The 24,149-nt window shown below is 55.7% G+C and overlaps 2 protein-coding genes across 3 annotated transcripts; both read left to right on the forward strand.

Moving 5' to 3' along the window:
- Positions 1–607: 607 nt before the first annotated feature.
- LOC123847016 (left-right determination factor 1-like) lies at positions 608–3,956 on the forward strand. The gene is made up of 4 exons (XM_064593530.1): positions 608–959; positions 1,594–1,840; positions 2,233–2,475; positions 2,754–3,956. Exons 1-4 carry the CDS (start codon positions 710–712, stop codon positions 3,106–3,108), a joined length of 1,095 nt encoding a protein of 364 aa, XP_064449600.1. The 5' UTR covers positions 608–709; the 3' UTR covers positions 3,109–3,956.
- Positions 3,957–10,366: 6,410 nt separating this feature from the next.
- PYCR2 (pyrroline-5-carboxylate reductase 2) lies at positions 10,367–13,518 on the forward strand. 2 transcript variants are annotated; one of them, XM_045877632.3, is made up of 7 exons: positions 10,367–10,612; positions 10,831–10,901; positions 11,315–11,494; positions 11,579–11,800; positions 11,997–12,089; positions 12,296–12,459; positions 13,022–13,518. In XM_045877632.3, exons 1-7 carry the CDS (start codon positions 10,546–10,548, stop codon positions 13,182–13,184), a joined length of 960 nt encoding a protein of 319 aa, XP_045733588.1. In that variant the 5' UTR covers positions 10,367–10,545; the 3' UTR covers positions 13,185–13,518. The 2 variants fall into 2 exon arrangements, with proteins under 2 accessions (XP_045733588.1, XP_045733589.1); XM_045877633.3 differs by having other exon boundaries at positions 10,546–10,612; positions 11,302–11,494.
- The last annotated feature ends 10,631 nt before the right edge of the window (positions 13,519–24,149 follow it).

The following is a 24,149-nucleotide window of genomic DNA, read 5'->3' on the forward strand; positions in this document are numbered from 1 at the left end:
GCACAGCCTGACGGGCCTCGGCTGTGGGACTGCAAAGACGCTTGCAAAGTTGTCCTTTGTGGCACCCCCGGAGAGCCGGACCTGAGCGCGGAAGCTTCCTCAGTCAGGGACAGCACACAGTCTTCCGAGGGCCTGTGGAGAGCAGCAGGAGGGGGCCCGCAGGAACAGAGAAGGGGGGAAGACGGGTTGCGGGCTTCTGTGGGAGCTCGCTGAATGGGGCCTGGCCCAGAGCAGGCAGGAATGCAGAGTCCTCGCCCTCCTTCCTTCCTGATGAACACACGGAGACCCAGACTGGCCTCCAGGAAAGAGATTTCAACAGTTGCCAGATAGGATTCTCTTTCTTACAGAATAGGCCCACTTTTTCATAGGCTGGGACCGGGGTAGGGCCCGGGAAATTCAACAGGCACTGAAATCATCCCTGAGCTGCCCAGACAGCAATGGCCAGAGGCCCCGGGCTGGTGTGGCATCCAGACAGGCCTCTGTGCCCGTTCTAGACAGCCCCCTCCTCCAGGCTCCTGGACCTGCCTGGCTGCTGAGCTCCCAGGAGGTCCGAGGGGTGTGGCCTGGCTCCCCCCACCCCCAGGCCCTGCCCAGGGCTGGCTATAAAGCCGACCCAGCCTGACCCTAAGCACAGCCAGCCAGGACCCTCCCGGAGCCGCCCCCGGGGACACGTCTGTCGCCTCCGCGGCTCGGGCTTGTGCGCGGCCCCATGCGGCCACTGTGGCTGTGCTGGGCTCTTTGGGCGCTGCCCTTCCCCGGCCCCGGGGCCGCCTTGAGCGGGGAGCAGATCCGGGGCAGCCTGCTGCGGCAGCTGCACCTCAGCCAGGTGCCCGTCCTAGACGGGGGCGACGGTGACAGGCTGGTCACCCCTGCCCACGTGACAGCCCAGTACGTGGCCCTGTTGCAGCGCAGCCACGGTGCCCGCTCTCGAGGGAAGAGGTTCAGCCAGAAATTCCGAGGTGAGGCCTCCCTGCGGCTACGCCCCGCTCCTTGTCGGGGTGCCAACCGGGAGCTCAGGGGTTAGGGACACAGGGCGTGTGGGGAGGGTGTGGAACACGTCCCACCGTTGGCCTCCGGACTCGGTAGCCCCGCTAAAGCTGCTCACGGGCCCTGGACTCCTCTTGGGGACATCTCCCCGGGCATGGGAGGGAGATGGGAGGAATTCAAGGCTCTTGCTCTGCTTCTTAGGACACTCAGCTGGCCACCAGAGGTCTCCATGGCAGGGCTCTCTGCCCCCCCTCCATTGCCCACCTCCCCCCCCACCCCGTTTTGCAGTGCCCTTTGCCCAAAGAAGGCTACAGGTCTGGGGGCCTGGCTGGCTCAGCAGGTGGAGGGTGTGACTCTTGATCTTGGGTTTGTGAGTTGGAGCCCCCGCTGGGCCTACGTAGAGATTACTTAGAAGTAAAATGTTCAAACAAACAGAAAAGAATGTCTGTGCATGTCTGTGCACTTGAGGGGCAGCCCCAGCCCCCACATTCTCCCTGGCATCTCCCTGGGGACTGCTGGGGAAATGCTGTTCACTGGCGGGGGGCCCAGCCCCCTCGCAGCCGCCCTGGTGCTGCACAGGCCTCCTGACCCTGCTCCTGTCCCCAGAGGTGGTGGGCAGGTGGCTGGCGTCGGAGGCCTCCACGCACCTGCTGGTGTTCAGCATGGAGCGGCGGCTGCCCCCCAACAGCGAGCTGGTGCGGGCCGTGCTGCGCCTCTTCCAGGAGCCGGTGCCCAGGGCCGCGCTCCGTAGGCTCGAGCGGCTGTCCCCGCACAGCGCCCGCGCCCGCGTCACCGTCGAGTGGCTGCACGTCCGCGAGGACAGCTCCAACCGCACCTCCCTGGTGGACTCCAGGTGGGGGCTGCAAGCGGGGAGGGGGCGGGGGAGGAGGGATGCCGAGGGGAGGGGGGGAGGGGGGGTTCCTAGCTGGGGGGAGGGGAGGCGGGAGTCCCAGCACGGGGGGAGGAGACGGGAGGAGGAGAGGGGAGGGGCGGGGGTCCCAGCACGGGGGGTGGGGGGCAGGGAAGTAGGTGTCCTAGAGTGGGGGGAGGGGGCGGGGTCCCAGCGCGGGGGGAGGAGATGGGAGGAGGAGAGGGGAGGGGCGCGGGCCGGGGGTCCCAGCGCGGGGGCGGGGAGGAGAGGGGCACGGGCGGGGGTCCCAGCGCGGGCGTGGGGGCAGGAGGGCTCCCCAGGGTGAACCCGCAGCCCCCAGCTCAGGCCCCCGTCCCCGCGCCGCCCCGTCGCAGGCTGGTGTCCCTCCACGACAGCGGCTGGAAGGCCTTCGACGTGACCGAGGCCGTGACCTTCTGGCAGCAGCTGAGCCGGCCTCGGCAGCCCCTGCTCCTGCAGGTGACGGTGCAGACGGAGCACCTGGGCCCGCGGGCCGCGGGCGCCCACAAGCTGGTGCGCTTTGCCTTCCAGGGGCCGGCGGGCGCCAGGCAGGGCGAGCCCCAGCTGGAGCTGCACACGCTGGACCTGGGGGCCTACGGGTAGGCGCCCGGGCCGCACGGGGGGACCCCACTCCCAAGGCCAGCTCAGTCCGAGTGGGACTTTTCAGGGTGCCATGGGAGTGAATGCCCGCAGGAGAGTCCCTTTCAGTCTCAGGACTAAGGGCTCTCGTGATGTACCGTTTGGTTGTTGGTAGTGACCCGTCCTTATCCTTTTGAACATAATGAGCGCTGGGTGGCAAAGCTCCTCCCAGATGCCCCTCCCGGCTCCCCCGCCCCGGGCCCTCCCCGCTGACCTCTGCTTCTCCTTGCCCGCGCAGAGCTCAGGGCGATTGTGACCCCGAGGTGCCTGGGTCGGAGGCCCCCCGCTGCTGCCGCCAGGAGATGTACATCGACCTGCAGGGGATGAAGTGGGCTGAGAACTGGGTCCTGGAGCCCCCCGGCTTCCTGGCCTACGAGTGCGTGGGCGCCTGCCGGCAGCCCCTGCCCTTCAAGTGGCCGCTTCTGGGGCCTCGGCAGTGCATCGCCTCGGAAACGGCCTCGCTGCCCATGATCGTCCGCGTGGAGGAGGAAGGCAGGCCCAGGCCCCAGGTGGTCAGCCTGCCCAACATGAGGGTGCAGAGCTGTAGCTGCTCCTGGGACGGGGCGCCGGTGCCCCGGAAGCTGGAGCCTTAGGTGTGGGGCGTGGCCACCGCGGCGCCGCCCTGGACAGGTGCACAGAAGCAGGTCTGGACATAGGTGTTAATTTCCTCCTTAGCAAGTGACCCCTGGCCGCACTCAGCGCCCCTGTTTTACTTTTCCTGCACGTTCTTCCTTTTCTTGTCCTCCTGTGCATCACCCCCACCCTAAGCACTTAGGTGAGTAACTAATGCGGCTCAGATTGCTGAGCTCTAGAAGGAAATCCCAGCCTCCTTGTTAAGGAACACAGCCGGGCATGGGCAGACTGCACGCGGGGAGCCTCTCTATGGCAAACTCTCAGCTGAGTATGGACAACATGCCCTATGATGTGAGCTGGGGAAACAGACTGATTTACTCTACTGCATGATGGGAATTAAAACAAAAATTTTTTAAATCCCCCACTTTCCCCTAGGTAGGGAGGAGGTAAAAAAAAGAACACCCCTTCCCCAAAACGTTGACCCATTCTGGACTCTTGTAAACATGCTTGGGTCCCCACTCCCTTGAGAGATTGCTAGGAGGGAGGACGATGGGCTTCCAACTGGGGTACTTGGTTTCTGGATCAAACAGGGTCACAACTGTGACCTCAAGCCAATGGGGAAGCCTTTGGGCCACCATTTCCTCTTAAAAGAGAGGAGGTGGGAGTCAGCTGAGTCATTACCCTGGGGGTCAGAGAGCCCAAACTTCACCGGCTCCCCTGCAGACCCAGCTTTTCCTGTGTGTAGTTAGGTTATTTCCCCCACTGTTTTAGAAGCTTTACCACCAGAACCCAAATGTATTTACTTTTTAAAAAACGTAGCCAAAACAGTTGAGTGTAGATAATATGCCAAAATAAAGTGACGGTTTGCTCTGTGTCTCTGCATTTCGTTTCTGGTACCCTTTATACCAGAGAGAAGGGAGTGATGATGGGGATGAGATCTCATAATGATGTGAAGAGATGGGGAGACCAAGACCCCCGGTCTCTGGGGGTGCCAAACACTGCAATAACTAGGTTTGGATTAAGCTTTCATTTCTAATACTTATATTGTCCCCTAGCTCTCACTCCAAAACCGGTATCATAAACAATCAGTCACATGGGCCACCTCTTTAGAAAACACTTTCCCCCTGGCAGTGTTTATGGGGACAGACATGGGGTGACAGTGGTGTGGCAAGCAACCTAACATTTATTGAGCACTCACTGTAAGCCAGGGCGCTGGACCAGGCAATTTTGTATACCTTACATCACTTAATTATTGCAACAAATTCCTTAAGGTAGGTATTATGATTCCCATTTTCCAGATGAGGAAATCGAGGCAGGGCGATACAAAGCTGTTGAATCTCTACACTGAGGCATGGGTTATAACACTCCTTCCCACTGTGCTCCCCCCATCCCCCCACGTAAGCGTGTTCTGTTGATGACATGGGCGTTAGCCACCAGGTCATCTGGAAGCGGCCACACCTGGCAGTGCCCTAATGTAACCTTTCTAGGCAGCTGGGTTTCCTTATGCCTGGCTGTTGAAGTTCTTGGGCTCTGTTTTCACCCACAAAGCTCATTAATAACAACGGACTAGTGGAGGGGTAAATGGAGCCAGTCTCTGGACAGCCAGGATCTGAGAACGTGGCAAGCATATGGCTGGAGGCAGGGGAGAGGACTTGGCTTGGACAGAAAGGCCTAGATCACCTCCATCAGACATCTGAATGAAGCCCTTCCACGTGGGATGCTGTGAGGACCAGGGCAGACCGTTGTTTTCTTTACAAGAAGAGTATCCATACCTTCTAAAGAGTTCCACCAGCTACTCAGTGACCTATCTGCAGACTCCCAGCCAGACCATTCAATCAGTGGCAAGGATGGGCCTGCTCCCATCATCCCCTGTGAGCTAAAAAGTCCAGGAGATCCGCCTTATTTCAAAATATAAGGATGTGTTCTTCAGCACAGGGAGATGGTGTGGTACATAGAATGTTTTCCCCAATATATCCATGCCTCCCAATCCTTGGAGCCTGTGACTCTGTCATTTTATATTTCAAAGGGGATTTTGCAGATGTGATTAAGGTTACAGACCTCAAAATAAGGAGACGATCTTGGATTAACAAAGTACACACAATCTAATCACAGGATTCCTTCAAAGTAGAGAACTTTGTCTGGCTAGAGGCACAGAGATGAGGCTTTAGGGAAGGTCAATGAGAAGATGTGACCGCCAGTTGACCCGTGAGCTGGACCCGGGCAAGGGAAGCTCCTCATCCCCTCTCCTGCCTTTGGAATGTTCCAGTCACCTTGCCCAGAAGCTGCCCCCAGGACAGCCTTGAGACAGTGATGTGGTGCTGGGACCATCAGACCGACCCCCCCCCACCCCCCCCGCTGAGGCCTCTCTATGAACAGTTAGGATGTGGCCAGTGGACGCAGGGATCCACCTTCTCGCAGCCCCCAAGACAAGGCTCGTAGGTCGGTTCCCTGAGCTCCTTCAACCCATCTGGAGTGGCCTGCCTCTTTCCTCCATCCCTCCCTGTCCACTGTGTCTGGGCGCTGGCTTGAGATCACACCCGGAGCTCCCAGGAGGATGCGAACCAACAGAGGCAGAAGAGGAGGCCAGAAAGATTTGAAGCAGGAAAAGGACCGGACCTGCCGTTACTGGTTTACAGATGAAGGGGACTGTGAGCCCGGGAATGTGAGAGCCTTTGAGAAGCTGAGAACAACCCCTGGCTGGCAGCCAGCAAGGAAAGGGGACCGCATTCCTACAGCCACACGGAGCCAAATTCTGCCAGCCCCCTGAATGAGTCTTGGTGCCAAATCTTCCCCAGAGCCTCTAGAGAAGGACTCGGATCAGCTGCCACCTTGATGTGGCCTGTGGGACCCAGAGCAGAGAAACCAGCTGGACCCACTGACCACTTGTGACCTGCAACACGTGAGGTAACACATTTGTTCTGTGATGCAAAATTTGCAGGACATTTTTATGGCAGCAGAAGAAACGAAGACAGTCCGCCAAAGCCCATTAGAAGTGATGTGTAATTATGTTTTCACTTAAAAGACAAAGTAACAGCATTAAAGGTAATTTTGAATGACTTGAAAATTGCCCATAATCCCTATGGTTTTTGCATGTCTCCTTTATATACAACCTGACCTGTTCACATACAACATGAACACATACTTGTTTTAAAAATCAGGTTTAGGGGCACCTGGGTGGCTCAGTCTTTAAGCGTCTGCCTTCGGCTCAGGTCATGATTCCAGGTCCTGGGATCAAGCCCCGCATCGGGCTCCCTGCTCAGCGGGAAGCCTGCTTCTCCCTTTCCCACTCCCCCTGCTTGTATTCCCTCTCTGGCTGTGTCTCTCTGTCAAATAAATAAATAAAATCTTAAAAAAAAAGAAAATCAGGTTTAAGGGCACCTGGGTGGCTCAGTCTGTTAAGTGTCTGCCTTCGGTTGAAGTCATAATCTCAGGGTCCTGGGATCGAGTCCCACATTGGGTTCCTTGCTCAGCAGGGAGTCTGCTTCTCCCTCTGCCTCTGCCCCTCTCCCCCTGCTCGTGCTCTTTCTCTCTCGCTCAAATAAATAAAATCTTTTAAAAAAAATCAGGTTTAAGGTGTGCCTGACTTACAGAACAAAGAAGTGTCGAGTTATATTCCAAAGAGTCACACTGGATCTCTTTAGGTGGTGGGATTAAAAGCAATGTTCATTTTTCCATTTGCTCAAATTTAAATTTTTTCTACAATCAACATGGGTTATTTGTGTGATTTAAAAAAAAAGAAAGAAAGAAAGAAAAAGAAAAACCCATGCAAAATGTGCCTCCCTGGAGAGGTCCCTAAGTTAGGACGGACTGGGGTCAAGGGGACTTGCCTTAGGATTAGCTGAAAGCACCTCATTCCCTGGATCTGTCCATTGTTAGACCAGATGAGCCAGCTCATTAGATCAGAAAGGAGGCCCGGAGGCCCTGGGGGGTGAAGGACCGGAGAAGTGGAGGCAGAAATGATGCATTATCCACTTTGTCTGGGAAGGTAGGAGAGGGAGGAGTGGGACTGTGGGGAGGGAGGAGGGGGAAGGGCAGCAACAGTTGACCTAACTGACCAGGAGAGGAGGGGGAGGATGGAGGAGGGCGGGGGGGGGATGAAGGTGGGCAGTCCCAGAAGCTTGGTGAGCTTCCCCATTTTCCTTCAGGGCTTCTCTCTGCCTGATCAGATGGAGTAAAATGGAGAGGACACAGGTGCCGGACATGGAGAGCCTGTGTCCCCGGCCGGTTGGCAGCACCAGGCTGGGGCCCTCCTGGGGGGGCGTCCTAAGTAGCTGGGGGAGGAGGGCGCTTTCCTCCCTGCATCTCGCCAAGGGAACCCTGGCAGGACTTTAGAGTCAGCAAGTCATTACAAGAGAAGGAAATGGGGGTGCATATCATTAAAACAGAATAAAACTTTGTACATATAAACTTTAAACTTTGGAGATGAAAAAAAAATGATAGATCTCCAAGTACCACAAAAAAAGAACCAGTTTCTGGCCAGTGGCTCACCTGTCCAGGATCTGTGAGGAGGGCCACGTGCCTTGGCTGCGCCCTCTCTCACGTGGCCTGGCCCAGCCGGTGGTCAAGTCAGCACAGGGGCCACCAACATGGCCTCCCTCCCTGGGCCCCGGAATCCTCCTCACATCTCACCTCTACTCCTGGACGCCAAAGCAGGAGATGCCACGGCCACCAGGTCACGGATGGATGGTTGTGCGGAAGGAGTGAGACACCGCACCCCGCCCCACCCCAATCTTGTGTTTGCAGGCCAGAGCCAGAGACCAGGGGAAGCAAGGGGACCTGCAGGCTTCCAAATGGACTATGGGGAGCCCTGCTCCCTCAGAGGAGCCGACAGCATTCAGAAGCTCCCACCTTTCCTGCTGCCTGCCAAAGATTCTTCTACTAGAAAGGAGGCCAAGTGGGAGCAAGTAAAGACCAGAGAAGAGAGGAAGGATGTGGCAGTGCTGGGCCCCAGTTCCAGTCCCCGAGCTCCTCCTGATGCAGGTGCCCCTTCCAGATGGCACGCTCCCAGTACCTTCTCAAAGGCTGTACCGCAGGTCCCCCTTTCCTCCGCTAGTTTGAAGTGTCCAGTTGCCGGCCCCCCCTCAGCTGCTGTGGGGAGTCTCTAAAGCCACTACACACGGAACAAAGAACATAATCAGAGTTTGACAAAGATTTTCTCCCAGTAGTAGAATTAAAAAAAATTTTTTTTTTTTTTTTTTTTAAAGATCTTATTTATTTATTCATGAGAGACAGAGAGAGGCAGAGGCAGAGGGAGAAGCAGGCTTCCCGCTGAGCAGAGAGCCCGACACGGGGCTCGATCCCAGGACCCTGGGACCATGACCTGAGCTGAACGCAGACGCTTAACTGACTGAGCCACCCAGGTGCCCCTGAATAATTTTAAAAATGGACATAAGTTTGTGAGGATAGGGACCTTTGCTTTGTTCATGGCTGGACCCCCAGAACCCGGCTCAGTAAGCATGTGTGGAATGAATTAATAAACCTAATTTTGATCTTTGGGAGAATGGTCAGTGTGGTGCAGCCATATAATGGAATACTAAGTAGTCACAGATATCTTGTTTTAAACAACTTTTCAGTGACATTGGGAAATGCTTATTATACATCTCACGTAGAAGTTTCAAAACTATATGTATATCATTTATTCCCAAGAATGGAAAAGTATATATGCATAGACAATAATAATGTAAGGAAATCCACCGAAAATGTTTCTAAGAGACTGTCCCTAGGAAGTCTGATTATGGGACTATTTTGACCTTTACTTTTTTTTTTGGATTTCCCATATTTTCCTCAATATGCATGTACTCCTTTTCTAATCAGAAAAAGTTACTGAAATATTATTTTGCTTAATAGTGAACATTTGGTCCGCACCTTTAAGGGTGCAGGAACCAAGGAGGTGGGGACTTGCTCAGGGACGTGAGCAGGTAAAGGAAGCTTGCAGCAGGGAGAAACTTGCAGGGAAAGGGGTGGGGGGTGCTGCAGGGAGGGGGCGGGGCAGGGGTGCAGAACCCCCCGCAGACAGGCCGTGGGGAGCCCACAGTCCCCCCAGCTCCTAAGAGTCCTCCAGGGATCCCCCCCCCCCCGTACTTTCCTGACACCCGTTCTGGAGGCCCCTTTTACTGCTGGTGGAAATGCAAACCTACCGTCTGGGGAGCGTTTACAGCAAGTTGGGGCTGGGCGAGGGGGGAGTCTTAGACTTCCCCTGCCTCGGCTGGGCCCTACCTGCAGCTGGGGCGCCGCGGGCAGAGTCACCTGGCTCCGGGGGTCCCAGACAGACCAGGGTCAGCCACTCACCACTCACCAAATCAAAGGCAGAGAGAGGAGGAGGTTAAACAGGAAAGGAGTCTATTTCAGGGAGGCCGACACCAGGGAGACAGCCGACCAGTCTCATAGACGGTCTCCCAAGTGCGGCAAATACATGCAGGTTTGCATCAGGAAAATGCAAAGGGACAGAGGTTAGTGGGAGTGCGGGTGGGGTCGGTCATGGGTGGGCTTGCCAGGGCCGGCTCAGGGCGGTCCTTGTGGCTCGAGGGGCGGTTTCAGAGCTCAGGCCCGGGTCCTTTGCCCCGGGCTGTTTGCCTGGGGAAAGAGGTAAGCTGGCGAGGAGAACTTGGTTGGAAAGCACGCACAGATCAGAATGGAGGTGGCGGACCCCTGTTTCACGCTAAGGACTGGATCCTCCCAAACGCACGAAAGGAGCCGATCCTCCATTCTTAGGAACCGTGCAGGCTCGGCGGACAACGCGGCTGCTACCGCGCGCGGCCACCACCCCGCAGGCCGGGAAGGGGCGAGCAGCAGGGGCTTCCAGCCGCCCCCGCTCAGGCCTGCAGTCCACAACCCGCAGAGCCTCCCGCCCGCTAGGGCGGCTGACAGACCGCGCCACACACAACACTAGCCGTCTTCGGCCGGAATCCCAGTTCCCGGCCCCACCGGCCTCGAGGGCCGACTCTGGTCCCGGGCGGGCCCGCGGGGCGGAGACCCGGGCTGCCGCGCACCGCGCCGGAGGTTCCCACCGCCAATCCCGTGCTCGGGGGCGGGCACACGGCTCGAGCTCCCGGCAGCGGATTGGTCCGCTCGAGCTCCTGGCCGCGGATTAGCCCGCCCGAGGATTGGTGCCCCGCTCCCGAGCTCTCGGCCACGGATTGGTCCGCTCGAGCTCCCGGCCGCGGATTGGCCCGCCCGAAGATTGGTGCCCCGCTCCCGAGCTCTCGGCCACGGATTGGTCCGCTCGAGTTCCCGGCCGCGGATTGGCCGCCCTGGCGAGGCGGGGCGGGGACCCGTGAGGCCCCACGGCACCTCCTGCGAGGCAGGCGGTGGGGAGGGGTCCCGGCAGCCGGGCCGGAAGCTGCCGGCAGCTGTCTGGGTCCGGCTTCCGGGGCGTGCGGCTCGTTGGGGTCTCTCTCCGCCCGGCCTCGTGTATCCTGCGGCGGCTCCCTGGTGGTGCCGGAGGCGTTCCCGCCGCCATGAGCGTGGGCTTCATCGGCGCGGGCCAGCTGGCCTGTGCCCTGGCGCGGGGCTTCACGGCGGCAGGTGGGCGCGCGGGGGGGCGCGGGCCGCAGCCTGATCCGGGGACGCCCTCCGCCGCGCGAGCCCGAACGGCTGAGCGTCTGACGGGCGGGACGAGGCTCGTGGAGCAGCGAGGGTCGCGAGCCCGCGCGGGGCCTGGTTGTGGGTCCGACCTGCCCTCCCGGGGAGAGCGCGGGGCCGGAGGGCCGCGGTGCCCGGCTGATGAGCCCCATCTTCCGCAGGGATCCTGTCGGCTCACAAGATCATAGCCAGCTCCCCGGAAATGGACCTGCCCACGGTGTCCTCGCTCAGGGTAGGGGGGCGCGGGGGCGTGGGGCACGGGGGGGGGGGCCCGGCCCGCGCCCACCTCCCCCCAGGAGCGTCCGGCCCTCTGTGCCAACCCTTGCGCGCTCCCATTTCACCTGCCCCTCTGCCCGTGTCTCTTTCCGGCCGGGGGAACTTTCCTGGCAGAGGGGTGCCCGGGTGCCCGAGGCCTGGTGGGGATGGGAGACGGCCACGGCCCGGTGGCCTTGGGGAAGCGTGTGCCTGCCTAGCACTTGGCTCACTTGTTCGCTAGCAACAAGGGAAGACTTCGGCGGTGACGGGGGTAGGGGCAGACCCCGAAGGGACAGGGCAGGGGATTCCAGGGTGCTCCGGGGGCGGGGGGGGGTGGGGGCGGGCGAGGGAGGTTGCCTGCACTGTGAGCTGGGTAGTCTCCTCCTGCAGAAGATGGGCGTGAACTTGACCCGAAGCAACAAGGAGACGGTGAGGCACAGTGACGTCCTGTTCCTGGCTGTGAAGCCGCACATCATCCCCTTCATCCTGGACGAGATCGGGGCGGATGTGCAGGCCAGGCATATCGTGGTGTCCTGTGCTGCTGGTGTTACCATCAGCTCTGTGGAAAAGGTGCCCGTGATGAATTGTTTGTGGGGGAGGCTGGGGGCGCCAGTGGTGCCCTGGCAACTCACTGGGGCCTCTTCCTTGACCCAGAAGCTGATGGCCTTCCAGCCGGCCCCCAAGGTAATTCGCTGCATGACCAACACACCCGTGGTGGTGCGGGAGGGCGCCACGGTGTACGCCACGGGCACCCACGCCCTGGTGGAGGATGGCAGGCTCCTGGAGCAGCTCATGAGTAGCGTGGGGTTCTGCACGGAGGTGGAGGAGGACCTGATTGACGCCGTCACGGGGCTCAGCGGCAGTGGGCCTGCTTACGTGAGACCCCCTGGGGGCCCAGGGCAGCGGGATGGACTGGCAGGCCGCTTGGGCTGTGGGTGCTGCCTATGTCGGGGTGAAGCTAGCTGTTGGAGGAGGGCAGCCTTTGGAGCTAGTTGCGGTCATGAGGAAAAGCAGACCGCGGGGAGTGGCCCTGCGTGTCTGCGGCCCTGGGACTCAGCGAGTGTCTCCACAGGCATTCATGGCCCTGGACGCGTTGGCTGATGGTGGGGTGAAGATGGGCCTGCCTCGGCGCCTGGCGGTCCGCCTGGGGGCCCAGGCCTTGCTGGTCAGTATACTTGCCCTGCGTGTTCTGGACTGGGGTGTGGGATGGGGGCCCCGGGGGGGGGGTCCCTGAGCTGGGGGGGGTCCCTGAGCTGGGGTGGGGCTTGGTTGGGAAGCTGGGATAGCGACTGGGGAAGGGCAGTGGGTGTGGAAAAGCCTGTCTGAGGTACATGAGCAGTCTTCTCCTCTCATGCCTCCTGCCTCTCGCAGGGTGCTGCCAAGATGCTGCTAGACTCAGAGCAGCACCCAGGCCAGCTCAAAGACAATGTCTGCTCCCCCGGAGGGGCCACCATCCACGCCCTGCACTTCCTGGAGAGTGGGGGTTTCCGCTCCTTGCTCATCAACGCTGTGGAGGCCTCCTGCATCCGCACGCGGTGGGTCGCTCCCCCTCTGTGCCTGGGCTCCCTGCTCCCAGTGACCCCCAGGCTGGGCCCCGTCCCACAGAAACTGCCGCCTGTGGTCCCCTCAGCAGTCCTGCGCTCTGTCCATAAGCATGGTTTCTTGGAATCCGTTTTGCCGAGGGTTTGCAGGCCTTTCTACATTTAATGGTCACTGCAGTTCTGTTGGGTCGGTGGGGGGGGGGGGGGCAGGTAGCTTGGATTTATAGAAGAGGAGGTTGAGGCCCAGAGATGGTTTTCCTGAGCTCAGGCAGCTAGTACATAGTGGAGGCGGGCTGGACAAGTGTGTGACTCCAAGCCTGCTCACTGTCCCATCCGTACCATGTCTCCGTGTGATTGCAGAAAGCACGCAGAGCTACACATGTGCATGGTCACCCACACGTGGTTAAATAGCACTTCTGAGAAGCTCGGGGGAGTGTTTGATTTAGGGTTCTAATTTTGGGTGGTGTCCAGTCCTCCGGGCTTGGGGGTTATGTGCACGGGGAAGCTGTGTGGAGTTCTGGCTCCTCCTTCAACCCCTTTGGGGCTTTGTCTGCAGAGAGCTGCAGTCCATGGCTGCCCAAGAGAAGGTCTCCCCTGCTGCCCTCAAGAAGACCCTCCTGGACAGAGTGAAGCTGGAATCCCCCACAGTGTCCACGTTGACCCATTCCACAGGGAAGCTGCTTACAAGAAGCCTGGGCCCCGGGGGCAAGAAGGACTGAGGTGGTCTCTGCCCTCCTTTCTAGAACCAGAGCCCTGTGGGGGACCGAGCAGGGCGAGGGCAGGTCCGGCAGTTTCAGGTCCTTGTGATAAAACCCCCTTAAATCTGTTCAGACCCAGCCACACTAGTTTCTCGTCTTGTCCACGTTGGAAGATGCTCCCAGGGGGAGGGGGTGATGGTGGCGGCCAGAGGCAGGCCTGTGCACCTGTTGGGGGAGAGAGGCCACAACTCCAGTCTGAGCCCTGCTGGGTGAAAGGTCTGGAGACCTTCAGCTGGGGTCCTCTGTCTGGAGCCAGAACCAGAGTCCGCTTGACGCCAAGTCAAGGCAGAGAGAGGTACGAAACGTGACGAGGACTTTGCTCTCTGAATTGTGAGTGGAAAAGAAGTGAGCAACTTAGAATTGTTACAGTTAATCAGAAAAGCACGAAAGTATGTCATGCTTCTCTTTAACTCTTGCTTCATAGGTGTCCCGTTGGAAAAGTGTTACTGAGCTCTCTTAAGTTTAACTGCTTCAATATAGTTTTAATTTTTATTACCCTGCTTTTATTTTTTTTAAGTAAGCTCTGCGCCCAGTGTGGGGCTTGAGCTCACGACCCCGAGATCAAGAGTCGTGCGCTCTACTGACTGAGCCAGGCTGCTTTTTTATGCTTCATCTTAAGTCCTCATTCTAGAGAACTCCAGGACCTGACCAGGCATTCCCTGCTTCTATGGGGAGCGCCGTCTGAAGGCAAGAAGTAGGGAGGAGAAGAAATTATGGGCTAGGCCCTGAGAGCTGTACAGACGCCCTGCTCCAGCCTGACCCCCAGGGTCAGGGTCAGGAGATGGTTCTAGGATGGGCCAGAGCTCATGGCCGAGGAGAGCCAAGTGGCCTGAGCCGGGGGGAGGGTGGCTGCCCAGGCACAGAGGAGGAAGCTGCCTGCTTTGTAGTTGGCCGTGCACCTGCCGGGCTTTGGACCCAGGCGGACTGCACTCTGAGGGAGGAGCTACTTTTTCCCTCACTTGACTGCAGATGCTGAGGCCTGGGGACGAGCAGCTTAGCTCCTTGAGCTGGGCTCACGGGTGGGGCCGTGGGTGGGCCTGCTGTGTACACAGCGGGACGGAGCCTCCCGCTCGTCCCCAGGAGCTCGCCGCCTGTGGCATTGGCACCGGCATCCTCTCTGGGTTCAAATCTGAGTTGCCCCCCCCACAATTTGCGGGTAGATGTGTTTTTTTTAAAACTTAATTCCAGTTAGTTAAGCTGTACGATACAGTAATTCAACACTTCTAGGCGTTGCCCTGTGCTCATCACGACAAGTGCACCAGTTTCTGCCACTTTCAGCTAGGGGACCTTAGAGAAGCTACTGAATCCAGTCTCCAGATTTCATCCCCTCTAAATAGGAGGTCCCGCTCCATCAGAAGCTTCTGGTGGGTTTGCAGTGAGACCTTGTGGAACGGCTCAGCAGAACATGTGGAACACGGTGGACCACTCAAGCCTGTGGTGCTCATCCTTCACCCCCAGCTGCGGGAGGGGGTCCTCGGTGAGGACAGCAGCCCAGCTCAAACTCCAACCTGAGAACCGTGGACGAGGCTCGTTCCTGTGGGGCCACAGTGACAAGCGACAAGTTCTGCAAAGCTATTGTAAAGCCCACGTTAGGTGGCAGGCTCTGCACGCCCTTTATAGGAAATCTTAAGATTCAGGAACTGGGTAGAATAAGGCGAAGCTCGAGGAGGTTAAATAAGCTGCCCCCCAAAGATTCAAAGAGACATTTCACCAAAGAAGATAACACAGCAAATGGGCCTGTGAGGAGACATTTAAGCCATCGCTGACTGGGGAAATGTCAAAGCCCAGGGCGGTACCACGGCACAGCTGCTCGCACGACTGGTTTTGGTGGAGCTGGGGTTTACCAGAAAGCGATGTTGACAAGGATGTGCAGGAATGACAGCTCTCCTGTAAAATGGAGTGGCCACTCTGTCCAACAGTCTGGCAGCTCGGAAAGTTAGTCACCATATAAGCGATGCTATTCAAGTACCAACTCAAGGGACAGAGCACTTGTCCGCACAAACGCTTGGGCGTGAATATCCAAGACAGCAGCATTCCCAAGAGCCAAGAAGAGGAAACTACCCAAATGTCTGCCAGCTGGTGAGTGGACACCCACCAGCGTCACATCCACTCAAGGGAATAGCGTCCGGCGATAAAAAGGGAGCGCTGGTCTCGCTACACCATGAAGGCGCCCAGAAACATCACCGGAAGCGAAAACCCAGTCGCTGTTGGCCGTACATTCTGTATGATTCCATGGATTGGAAATGGCCAGGAACTGTGCGGTCTGCAGTGCCAGATCGTGGCTGCCCAGGGCCAGGTGGGAATGGGAGGAAAACGGGGTTTCTGCTGGGAGCCACGAGGTGATTGAAGAGGTGATGGTTGCACTACTGTGGACATACATGGTCATCGAACTGTATATTTAAGTGGGTGAATTTTAAGGACCGTAATTCACACTAATGCTTTAAGAAAGGGAAGGAAGTTTCCCCAGGTTAATACCAGGACTCAGGTCCATGCCTGATACTGAATCCTGTCCTCTTGGCGCCGTGCCTGATGGCGAGCGGTCCTTGGGGATTGGAGACTGTCCCCTCATCTCTCCCCCGCCCCCTCAAGGCCACCCCCTCCCAGGCCTAAATCCACCAACGTACATTTACTGAGGACCTATGCCTTGGTGCCTGCAGTCTGCTTGGCTCGGGTGAATCCTCACCTGCTAAGGACCCCTGTCCTTCACTTCTGAGCTTCCGCCCCGCACGGTTGGGCTGGACTTGAATGAAGGTGGCTGTGGCCGCAGTCCTCCAGGGAGAGGGGGGAGAGTCTCAGGCCTTAGGGAACAGTTCTGCTCTGCTCTCCCCGGCACCTCGGGCTGCCCACCTTCTCACCGCGGGCTGAGGGGTCCCGGGGCTGGGGACTCCCCACGAGGTCAAGGGGGCCCCCCGAGTATCAGGCCCTGGCCAGGTTGAGAGCTTGTGGCCTGAGCTGCCTGGAAGGCACTTGAGTGTCCCCTGCAAGCCTTCCAAGAGTAAGAGCTGGTGTTCGAGGCTAGCGCGGCCTCTCCGAGAAGTCCATGCCGAACGCTCCCTCTGCCAAGTGCCCGTGAGGCCTGGGAGCCCCCTGGTCAGCAAGACTGTCCTTGCTCGGAGCCACACAGAGGCTCAGGACAGATGTAGACACAGGACATGTGGAAAACAGGGCAGAGAGAGAGAGAGTAAGGAAGGGGGTAACCAGGCCCCCACCCCCAGCCCACCAGGACTCTTGGGGCGCCGGGCCTAGAGCAGGCCTCAGTCCCCACGTCACAACTGGCTTCTCTCAGGACCCCCAGAACTGCCTTACCTGCTGCCTCCATGTTGCTCTCCCGTAAAATGGGGCATGAATCTCGGCCCCGACTGTTCCCAATCGTTACCTCGGGGGAGTGGAGCTGAGGCTGGTTCTCACTTGATTTTCTTCCTTTTACTTTAGATCATGGCTGGCAACATGCAGGCCCCACCTTTTTAAATCCATAGTTAAAGGATTAAAAAATGGGGGCACCTGGGGGGGGCTCAGTCGGTTAAGTATCCAACTCTTGGTTTCAGCTCAGGTCGTGATCTCGGGGTCGTGAGATTGAGCCCCGGGCTGGGCGTGGAGCCTGCTTGAGATTCCCTCTCCCTCTTCCTCTGCTCCCCCAAAATAAATAAATCTTAAAAGAAAAAAAGAATAAAAAATGTTTGTGTTGTTTGGTGCTTCTGGCTGGCAGGCCATGTGGGGACACATCCTTGTCCCCGTGTGTGTGGCCGTCACTAGGCAGCAGCTCAGAGGGACACTGGAGAGCTTGACTGCGCTTCCCTCACCAGTCCAGGGGTGTAGACAGGCCTCTGCTGTCTAATCACATCCCTTCAAAGCCTTGACCCATTCTTCCCTTTTACCAACAAACCGGAACGTAGGCAGCAATGGGTACTGTGAGTCTGCAGAATCAGGAGCGTTGAGAAAACAGAACGCACCTCTTTTCAAGGTCTGAGCCAGTGGCGAGCACACTACTTTTATGAAAGACGGGGAGGACGACGTTGGATGAAGAAGCTCTAGAAGGATACACGAGACACCAGGGAAAGAAGTACTTGGGGCAGGGATGATGGGAAGGCCTTTTCCCACTGTACTGACTCAGGAATCACATGACGGTGTTATCTCATCACGAAATATATCTTGTAAATCTTTAGGGGGCCGCCAGGCTGCCCAGGCTGTGCGGTGCCCCAGCGGGACGCATCGCCCCAGGTGGCCGGCCAGGGCTGGAGCGAGTCCTGTGCGCCCCACTCCGGCCATGGGAACGTCTCCCTCGGCCAAAGTGGACAGACTGGTCCTCTGTCTCTTACCTCCACCTCCACCCACCTTCTGTGCCGCTAGCCTCCAGGATGGGCTAATCTGTTTGTCTGTCTCCCCCAGCAGCTGGGGTGCTGCCCCGGGTGGGGGACAGGCTGGGCTGCAGGCCATGCCCCCTGTTCTTGTGCTTGATGCTCAGAAAACACCGCCGAATAAATGCAGATAAGCAGGCATGGATGAATGAATGCATGACAACTCTGACATGGCGGGCTGGGCTGTTTCTTGCTGTGTCTCGGGAGTTCTCTGGTTTGCTGGGGTGAAAGCCCCGTGCACCTGCTAGCCTGTCTTTGACCTGGTATTTCACTGTTGGTTAGGTTCCGACTTTCTTTGGTTGAACCAGCAAGTGTTTCCTGAGCCCTTCTAGAATGCCGTGCTTGTGCTCAGCTGGCTGGGATGTGAGGAAGGCTTAGTGAATTTCTATGGGGGCCACTCTGTCTCGTGGCTGCTGCAGTAGAGGGGGTGCCTCCCCCATGGCTTCGGAGCCTTTCCTATAGCGTCGGGCTCTTTCAGGTAGGAGGGAAGCACGTCAGGAACATTTAGGTAAAAAGGGATTGGGATGGAAATCAGCTCCAAAGCAGTTTTCAGTTGTAGATTGTATACGGTTGGGGTGCCTGGGGGGCTTGGTCGGTTAAGTGTCCGACTCTTGGTTTCAGCTCAGGTCGTGAACTCAGGGTCGTGAGATCGAGCCCCGGGTCAGGTTCCAGGCTCAATGTGGGGTCTGCTTGAGATTCTCTCTCTCCCTCTGCCCCTCCCCCAACTCGTGCTCGCTGAATCAATCAATCACTCTTTAAAAAAAAGGGGGGGGGATTGGGATGGAAAGCAATTTCAAAGCAGTTTTCCTTTTTAGGAGGGATTACATGGATAAATGTTCTCTCCCCCTTGAAAATCGCTGACTGAAATGCACTCGGTGGGCTGGGTAGCAGCAAGAGAGCTCAGGTTGGACATCGGAGACTTTCTCATGCATCGGGGTACTTCAGTGGGGGGTGACCGGGAAAGCCTGAGAAATCTGCCTCTGGCGTGACAAACAGACAATTTGTCATCTTCAGTGGGTGTGTGCGAGCCTCTCAGTTACTGGTCTCCCCGAGTTCTAAGATAAGTGAATTTTAAATTGGATTTTTACACGTAGGATCTTGTCGGTGAAATCACGGCAAACGTTGTTTTCCTTCTGCCGTCTTAGTGAGTTTCTGCTACACAGAGAGCAAAGGCCTAGGTTCCAGTCTTCGCTGGCCAGGAGACCTCAGGCAAGTCATTGGTCTGTTTCGATTTCAATTGATGATTATGTCCCTTAAAAATGGAAAAATAACAATAATTGCCCGTCCTTCTCTGGGGGTGGTGACCGCTGTGGGTAAAGCGCAGCCTGGCAGCGCCTTCAGCAGGTAACACTCTGCGCTGATGCGGTCCCTGCTGTTTCTGCAGTCCCCGGAGCTCTATGCTGAGATTCCTTGTCTCCTGTATGACCTAAACCGTGCACACGGCCTGAGGCTACTAAGTGCCAGCCCAGGAGTACGTCCGCAAGACCCCTGATCTCGTTTCCTCTTTAAGAATCATGATGGGCTGGGGGCGCCTGGGTGGCTCAGTCAGGTGTCTGCCTTCAGCTCGGGTCATGATCCCAGGGTCCTGGGATTGAGCCCCACGTCAGGCTCCCTGCTCAGCCGGAAGCCTGCTTCTCCCTCTCGCTCTGCCGCTCCCCTGCTCATGCGTGCGCGCTCTCTCAAAATAAAATAAAATAAAATAAAATAAAATAAAAAGGCTTCTGATGTGGTTAGCATCTCCCCATTTTACTGATGGGAACACAGTAGATTGGAGAAGGTAGGAGCACAGCCAGTGAGGAGGAAAGCCTGCATGTCTAAAACCAAAACCCGTTTTCCAAAGGCCTGAACTGTGTAGCTCTGGTGGGCGCTGCCCACCTCACCGCGAGGACGGAGGGGTCCTCCTGTGGGTGCAGCGGCAGGAGCACCGGGCTGGCGAGGAGCTGGGGGATGGAGGCGGGGGTAATGCTGCAGGGGTCCCCGGCAGGTGCCTGAGAAGGAGACCCGGAAAACTGGGTGGGGTCAGGACTGGCTTCCTTACAGCCTTCACTGGGGGCTGGGAACCTTGCTTTGAGGGTTTCAAGCTATTGGGAAATGCGCTCCGAGAAGTAGGTGCTTTGATTTTTTCCGTTTTGTAGAAGCAAATATATATCATTCCTACTTGTCTTTTTTTTTTTTAATGGGAAAACTTCAAATTCTTAGTTGATGACATTTTGAGTCATTAAAGTCTTGATAAGCTATCTGGTCCATAAGTATATTTATAAGCAAAGAACTATTTATTAATAGTTTAACTATTTATTAATAGATAAACCAAGGCATATTAAAAATGTGTTTGCATGACATTTTTAATAGACTGTTTTATTTATATTATACTTTTTAAAAAATTTTATTTTATTATGTTATATTAATCACATCATTACATCATTAGTTTTTGATGTAGTGTTCCATGATTCATTGTTTGTGTATAACACCCAGTGATACATGCAGAATGTGCCCTCCTTAATACCCATCACCAGGCAAGCCCATCCCCCCAACCCCCTCCCCTCTAGAACCCTCAGTCTGTTTCTCAGAGTCCATCGTCTCTCATGGTTCGTCTCCCCCTCCGATTCCCCCCCCTTCATTCTTCCCCTCCTGCTATCTTCTTCTTCTTTTTTTTCTTAACATATAATGTATTATTTGTTTCAGGGGTACAGGTCTTTGATTCAACAGTCTTGTACAATTAACAGCGCTAACCATAGCACATACCCTCCCCAATGTCCATCACCCAGCCACCCCATCCCTCCCACCCCCCACCACTCCAGCAACCCTCAGTTTGTTTCCTGAGACGAAGAATTCCTCATATCAGTGAGGTCATATGATACATGTCTTTCTCTGTTTGACTTATTTCGCTCAGCATAACACCCTCCAGTTCCATCCACATCGTTGCAAATAGCAAGATTTCATTCCTTTTGATGGCTGCATAATATTCCATTGTATATATATATACCATCTCTTCTTTATCCATTCATCTGTCAATGGACATCTTGGCTCTTTCCACAGTATGGCTATTGTGGACATTACCGCTATAAACATCAGGGTGCACGTACCCCTTCGGATCCCTACATTTATATCTTTGGGGTAAATAGCCAGTAGTGCAATTGCTGGATCGTATGGTAGCTCTATTTTCAACTTTTTGAGGAACCTCCGTACTGTTTTCCAGAGTGGCTGCACCAGCTTGCATTCCCACCAACAGTGTAGGAGGGTTCCCCTTTCTCCGCATCCCCGCCAACATCTGTCGTTTCCTGACTTGTTAATTTGTACATTATACTTTTTAAAAAATACAAGTTATTTGGGGTGCCTGGGTGGCTCAGTCTGTTGGGCGTCTGACTCTTGATTTCGGCTCAGGTCGTGATCTCAGGGTCTTGGGATCGAGCCCTGCATGGGAATCTGCGCTCAGCTCACAGTCTCCTTGAGATTCTCCCTCCCTCTCCCTCTGCCCTTCCAACTCATGCTCTCTCTCCCTCTCTTTCTTTAAAATGAATAAATAAATCTTTAAAATATACAAGTTATTCAATTCATTTAAACTAAAGAAAAACAGTTCACCCATTTCATCCACCCCACGTCCCTGCCTCTGGCAACCACCAATCTAAGTCTCTGTATCTATGATCTCGGTTGTTGTGTTTTTTAAAGATTCCACAGATGAGAGAAATCATACAGTATTTGTCTTTCTCTGACTTACTTCACTTAGGATAATGCCCTTGAACTCGATCCAAGATGGCAAGATTTCATTCATTTTTATGGCTGAGTAATGTTCCATTATATTGATACCGCATCTTCTTTATCCAGTCTTCTGTCGATGAGTGGATTATTGTTTCCGTGTCTCGGCTACTGTAAATAATGCTGCAGTGAACATGGGGGTACAGATACCCTTCCAAGTTAGGGTTTTTGTTTTCTTTAGATAAATACCCAGACGGGGAATTGCTGGATTACAAGGTAGTTCTATTTTTCATTTTTTGAGGAACCTCCATACCGTTTTCCAGAGTGGCTGCCCCAGTTTGCATTCCCACCAACCAGGCACGAGGGTTCCCCTTTCTCTGCATCCTCGCCAACACCTGTTGTGTCTTTGGTTTTTGACTTTAGCTCTGCTGACAGGTGTGAGGCCACATCTCACTGTGGTTTGGATTTGCATTTCCCTGATGGTGAGTGATGCTGAGCCCGTTTTCATGCACCTGCTGGCCATCTGCATGTCTTCTCTGCGAAAATGTTCAGATCTTCTGCCCATCTTCTAATCAAATGTGTTTTTTTGTTATTGTTGTCATGGTTGAGTTGTGTGAGTTTATGTATTTTGGATATGACCCCCCTTATCAGATATATGATTTGCAAATATCTTCCCCCATTCAGTAGGTTGCCTTTCACTCTGTGGACGGTGCCCTGTGCTGTGCAGAAGCTTTGTAGCCTCATGTAGTTGTGCTTGTTGATTTTCGCTTTTGTTGCTTTTGCTTTTGGTATCAAATTCAAAAAATCGTCACTAAGACCAACCTCTAGAAGCTTACCACCTGTGTTTTTTCTTCTGGGAGTTTTATGGTTTCAGGTTGTCTTTAATCCATTTTGAGTTAGTTTCTGTGTATGGTGTTAGAAGGTAGTCCAGTTTCATTCTTTTCCATGTGGCTGTCCAGTTTTCCTACCACTTTATTTTTTTTAATTTTTTTTTATTTTTAAAGGAAGGATCTTTTTTTTTTTTAAGATTTTATTTATTTATTTGAGACAGAGAGAATGAGAGACAGAGAGCATGAGAGGGAGGAGGGTCAGAGGGAGAAGCAGACTCCCTGCCGAGCAGGGAGCCCGATGTGGGACTCGATCCCGGGACTCCAGGATCATGACCTGAGCCGAAGGCAGTCGCTTAACCAACTGAGCCACCCAGGCGCCCTCCTACCACTTTATTGAAGAGACTCTTTTCCCCATTGTATATTCTTGCCTCCTTGGTCATGAATTAATTGGCCGTATGTGTGTGGCTCTATCTTTGTGCTCTCTCTTCTGTTCTATCAGTGTGTCTGTCTTTACACTAACACCATACTGTTTGTGTATCACCGTAACTTTGTGATATAGTTTGATGCCTCCAGCTTTGCTTTTCTTTCCCAAGATGGCTTTGGCTCTTCAGGGTCTTTGTGCTTCCACACAAAATTTTAGGATGGCTTGTTCTTCTGTGAAAAATGCCACTGGAATTTTGATAGGGATAGCGTTGAATCTGTAGATTGGTTTGGGTAGTATGGCCCTACCCGCCTTTTGGATTAAGAGAAAGGAACAAGAAATGAGCGTTTGTCGACTTCCTTTTCCAACCCCATGGCCTGATTGTCCCAGAAGGCTCACTTTGCCCTATGCGGACATCTAGGTCTCTGCTGAGCCCAGCCCTCCTTCCCCACTGCCCTCCCCTCTGCTGCTCTTCTTGGCTTCTCTGCCCCCAGCTCCTTCCCCCACGCCAGCCCTTCACTGGTCCTTGGCATCCTGGACTTGCACTATTACTATTTTCTCTGGAGCGCAATGCTTTGCTCTTCAGTAACGCTTTTGAACTGACGAGGTGCTGTGGTCCATCACATCCCATTGGAGTCTCACCAGGGTCCCTGGGGGCGGGTGTGGGGGAGGGCGTGGCGCCCCCATCGCACACAAGAAGACCCCGAGGCACTGGTCTAAGGCAGCTGGGGCTAGGATCCCAGCCTCCAGATTCCAAGTCCTCCCCCCACTGTCTCAGAGGCGAGCGCGCAGGGACAGCGGGTGGTCCCGCTGAATACCCCTGACAAAGGGGCAGGCCCCGGGGAAAGTGTGTTCTGGCCTCGGTGTCCCACTGCTCAAATGTGCCACTAGAGGGCGCCAGGCGCCAGCCGCTGAAACCCCATCTGCCCCTGCCCCTCAGCGTCACAGTCCCCGGTGGAAGGCAGGTGCCTCCCTGGGTGGCCCTGTGTCCAGGCTTGTCCATGGTCATCGAGCTTAGGAGGATGCCTGGAGTCACATCCCTCACTAGCCGTGTGGCCTCGGGCGGGTTGCTTACCCTGCAGGAACTTCCCTGCTGGGCTTGGGGTCTGGCAGGAGGCAGCTCAAAGAGCCTGGGGTTGCTCTTGTTTTCATGGGGATCCATCGTTAAGGGATCTGAGGCTCAGGGAAGATGACGGCGGGGGGGACAGGTCCCGGAGCCAGGGCCTGGTGGAGCCAGGGTCAGGCTGTGGCCTGGGCGGAGGGCGGGGGGCGGGCTGGCCCGTCCATGGCCTCCCATTCCCCAGGCACCACCGGCTCTGGACCTGCTTCTCAAACCAAGTGATCACCTGCCTGGTTTTGTTTGTTTGTTTTTGTTTTTGTTTTTTTTAACGTAACACCCAACGTGGTACTCGAACTCATACCCCTGGGATTAAGAGTCCCATGCTCCACGGGCTGAGCCAACCAGACGTCCCAAACACCTGCCTTTTTTAATTCAGGGAAATAGAGACAAAACTGGTGTTGTTGAGTTCTGTTTCCAATCTTACTACCCTCTACCCTCCAAGATGCTCCCCTGTCCGGACCCCAGACCCACCTCCACCTGGATGTCCCCCTCCCTGGTTTTGCTTAC

Source organism: Mirounga angustirostris, unplaced genomic scaffold (genome assembly GCF_029215605.1).
Source record: "Mirounga angustirostris isolate CCGP_5_RB_7025 unplaced genomic scaffold, mMirAng1.0.hap1 SCAF_6, whole genome shotgun sequence".
Lineage (NCBI taxonomy): Eukaryota > Metazoa > Chordata > Mammalia > Carnivora > Phocidae > Mirounga > Mirounga angustirostris.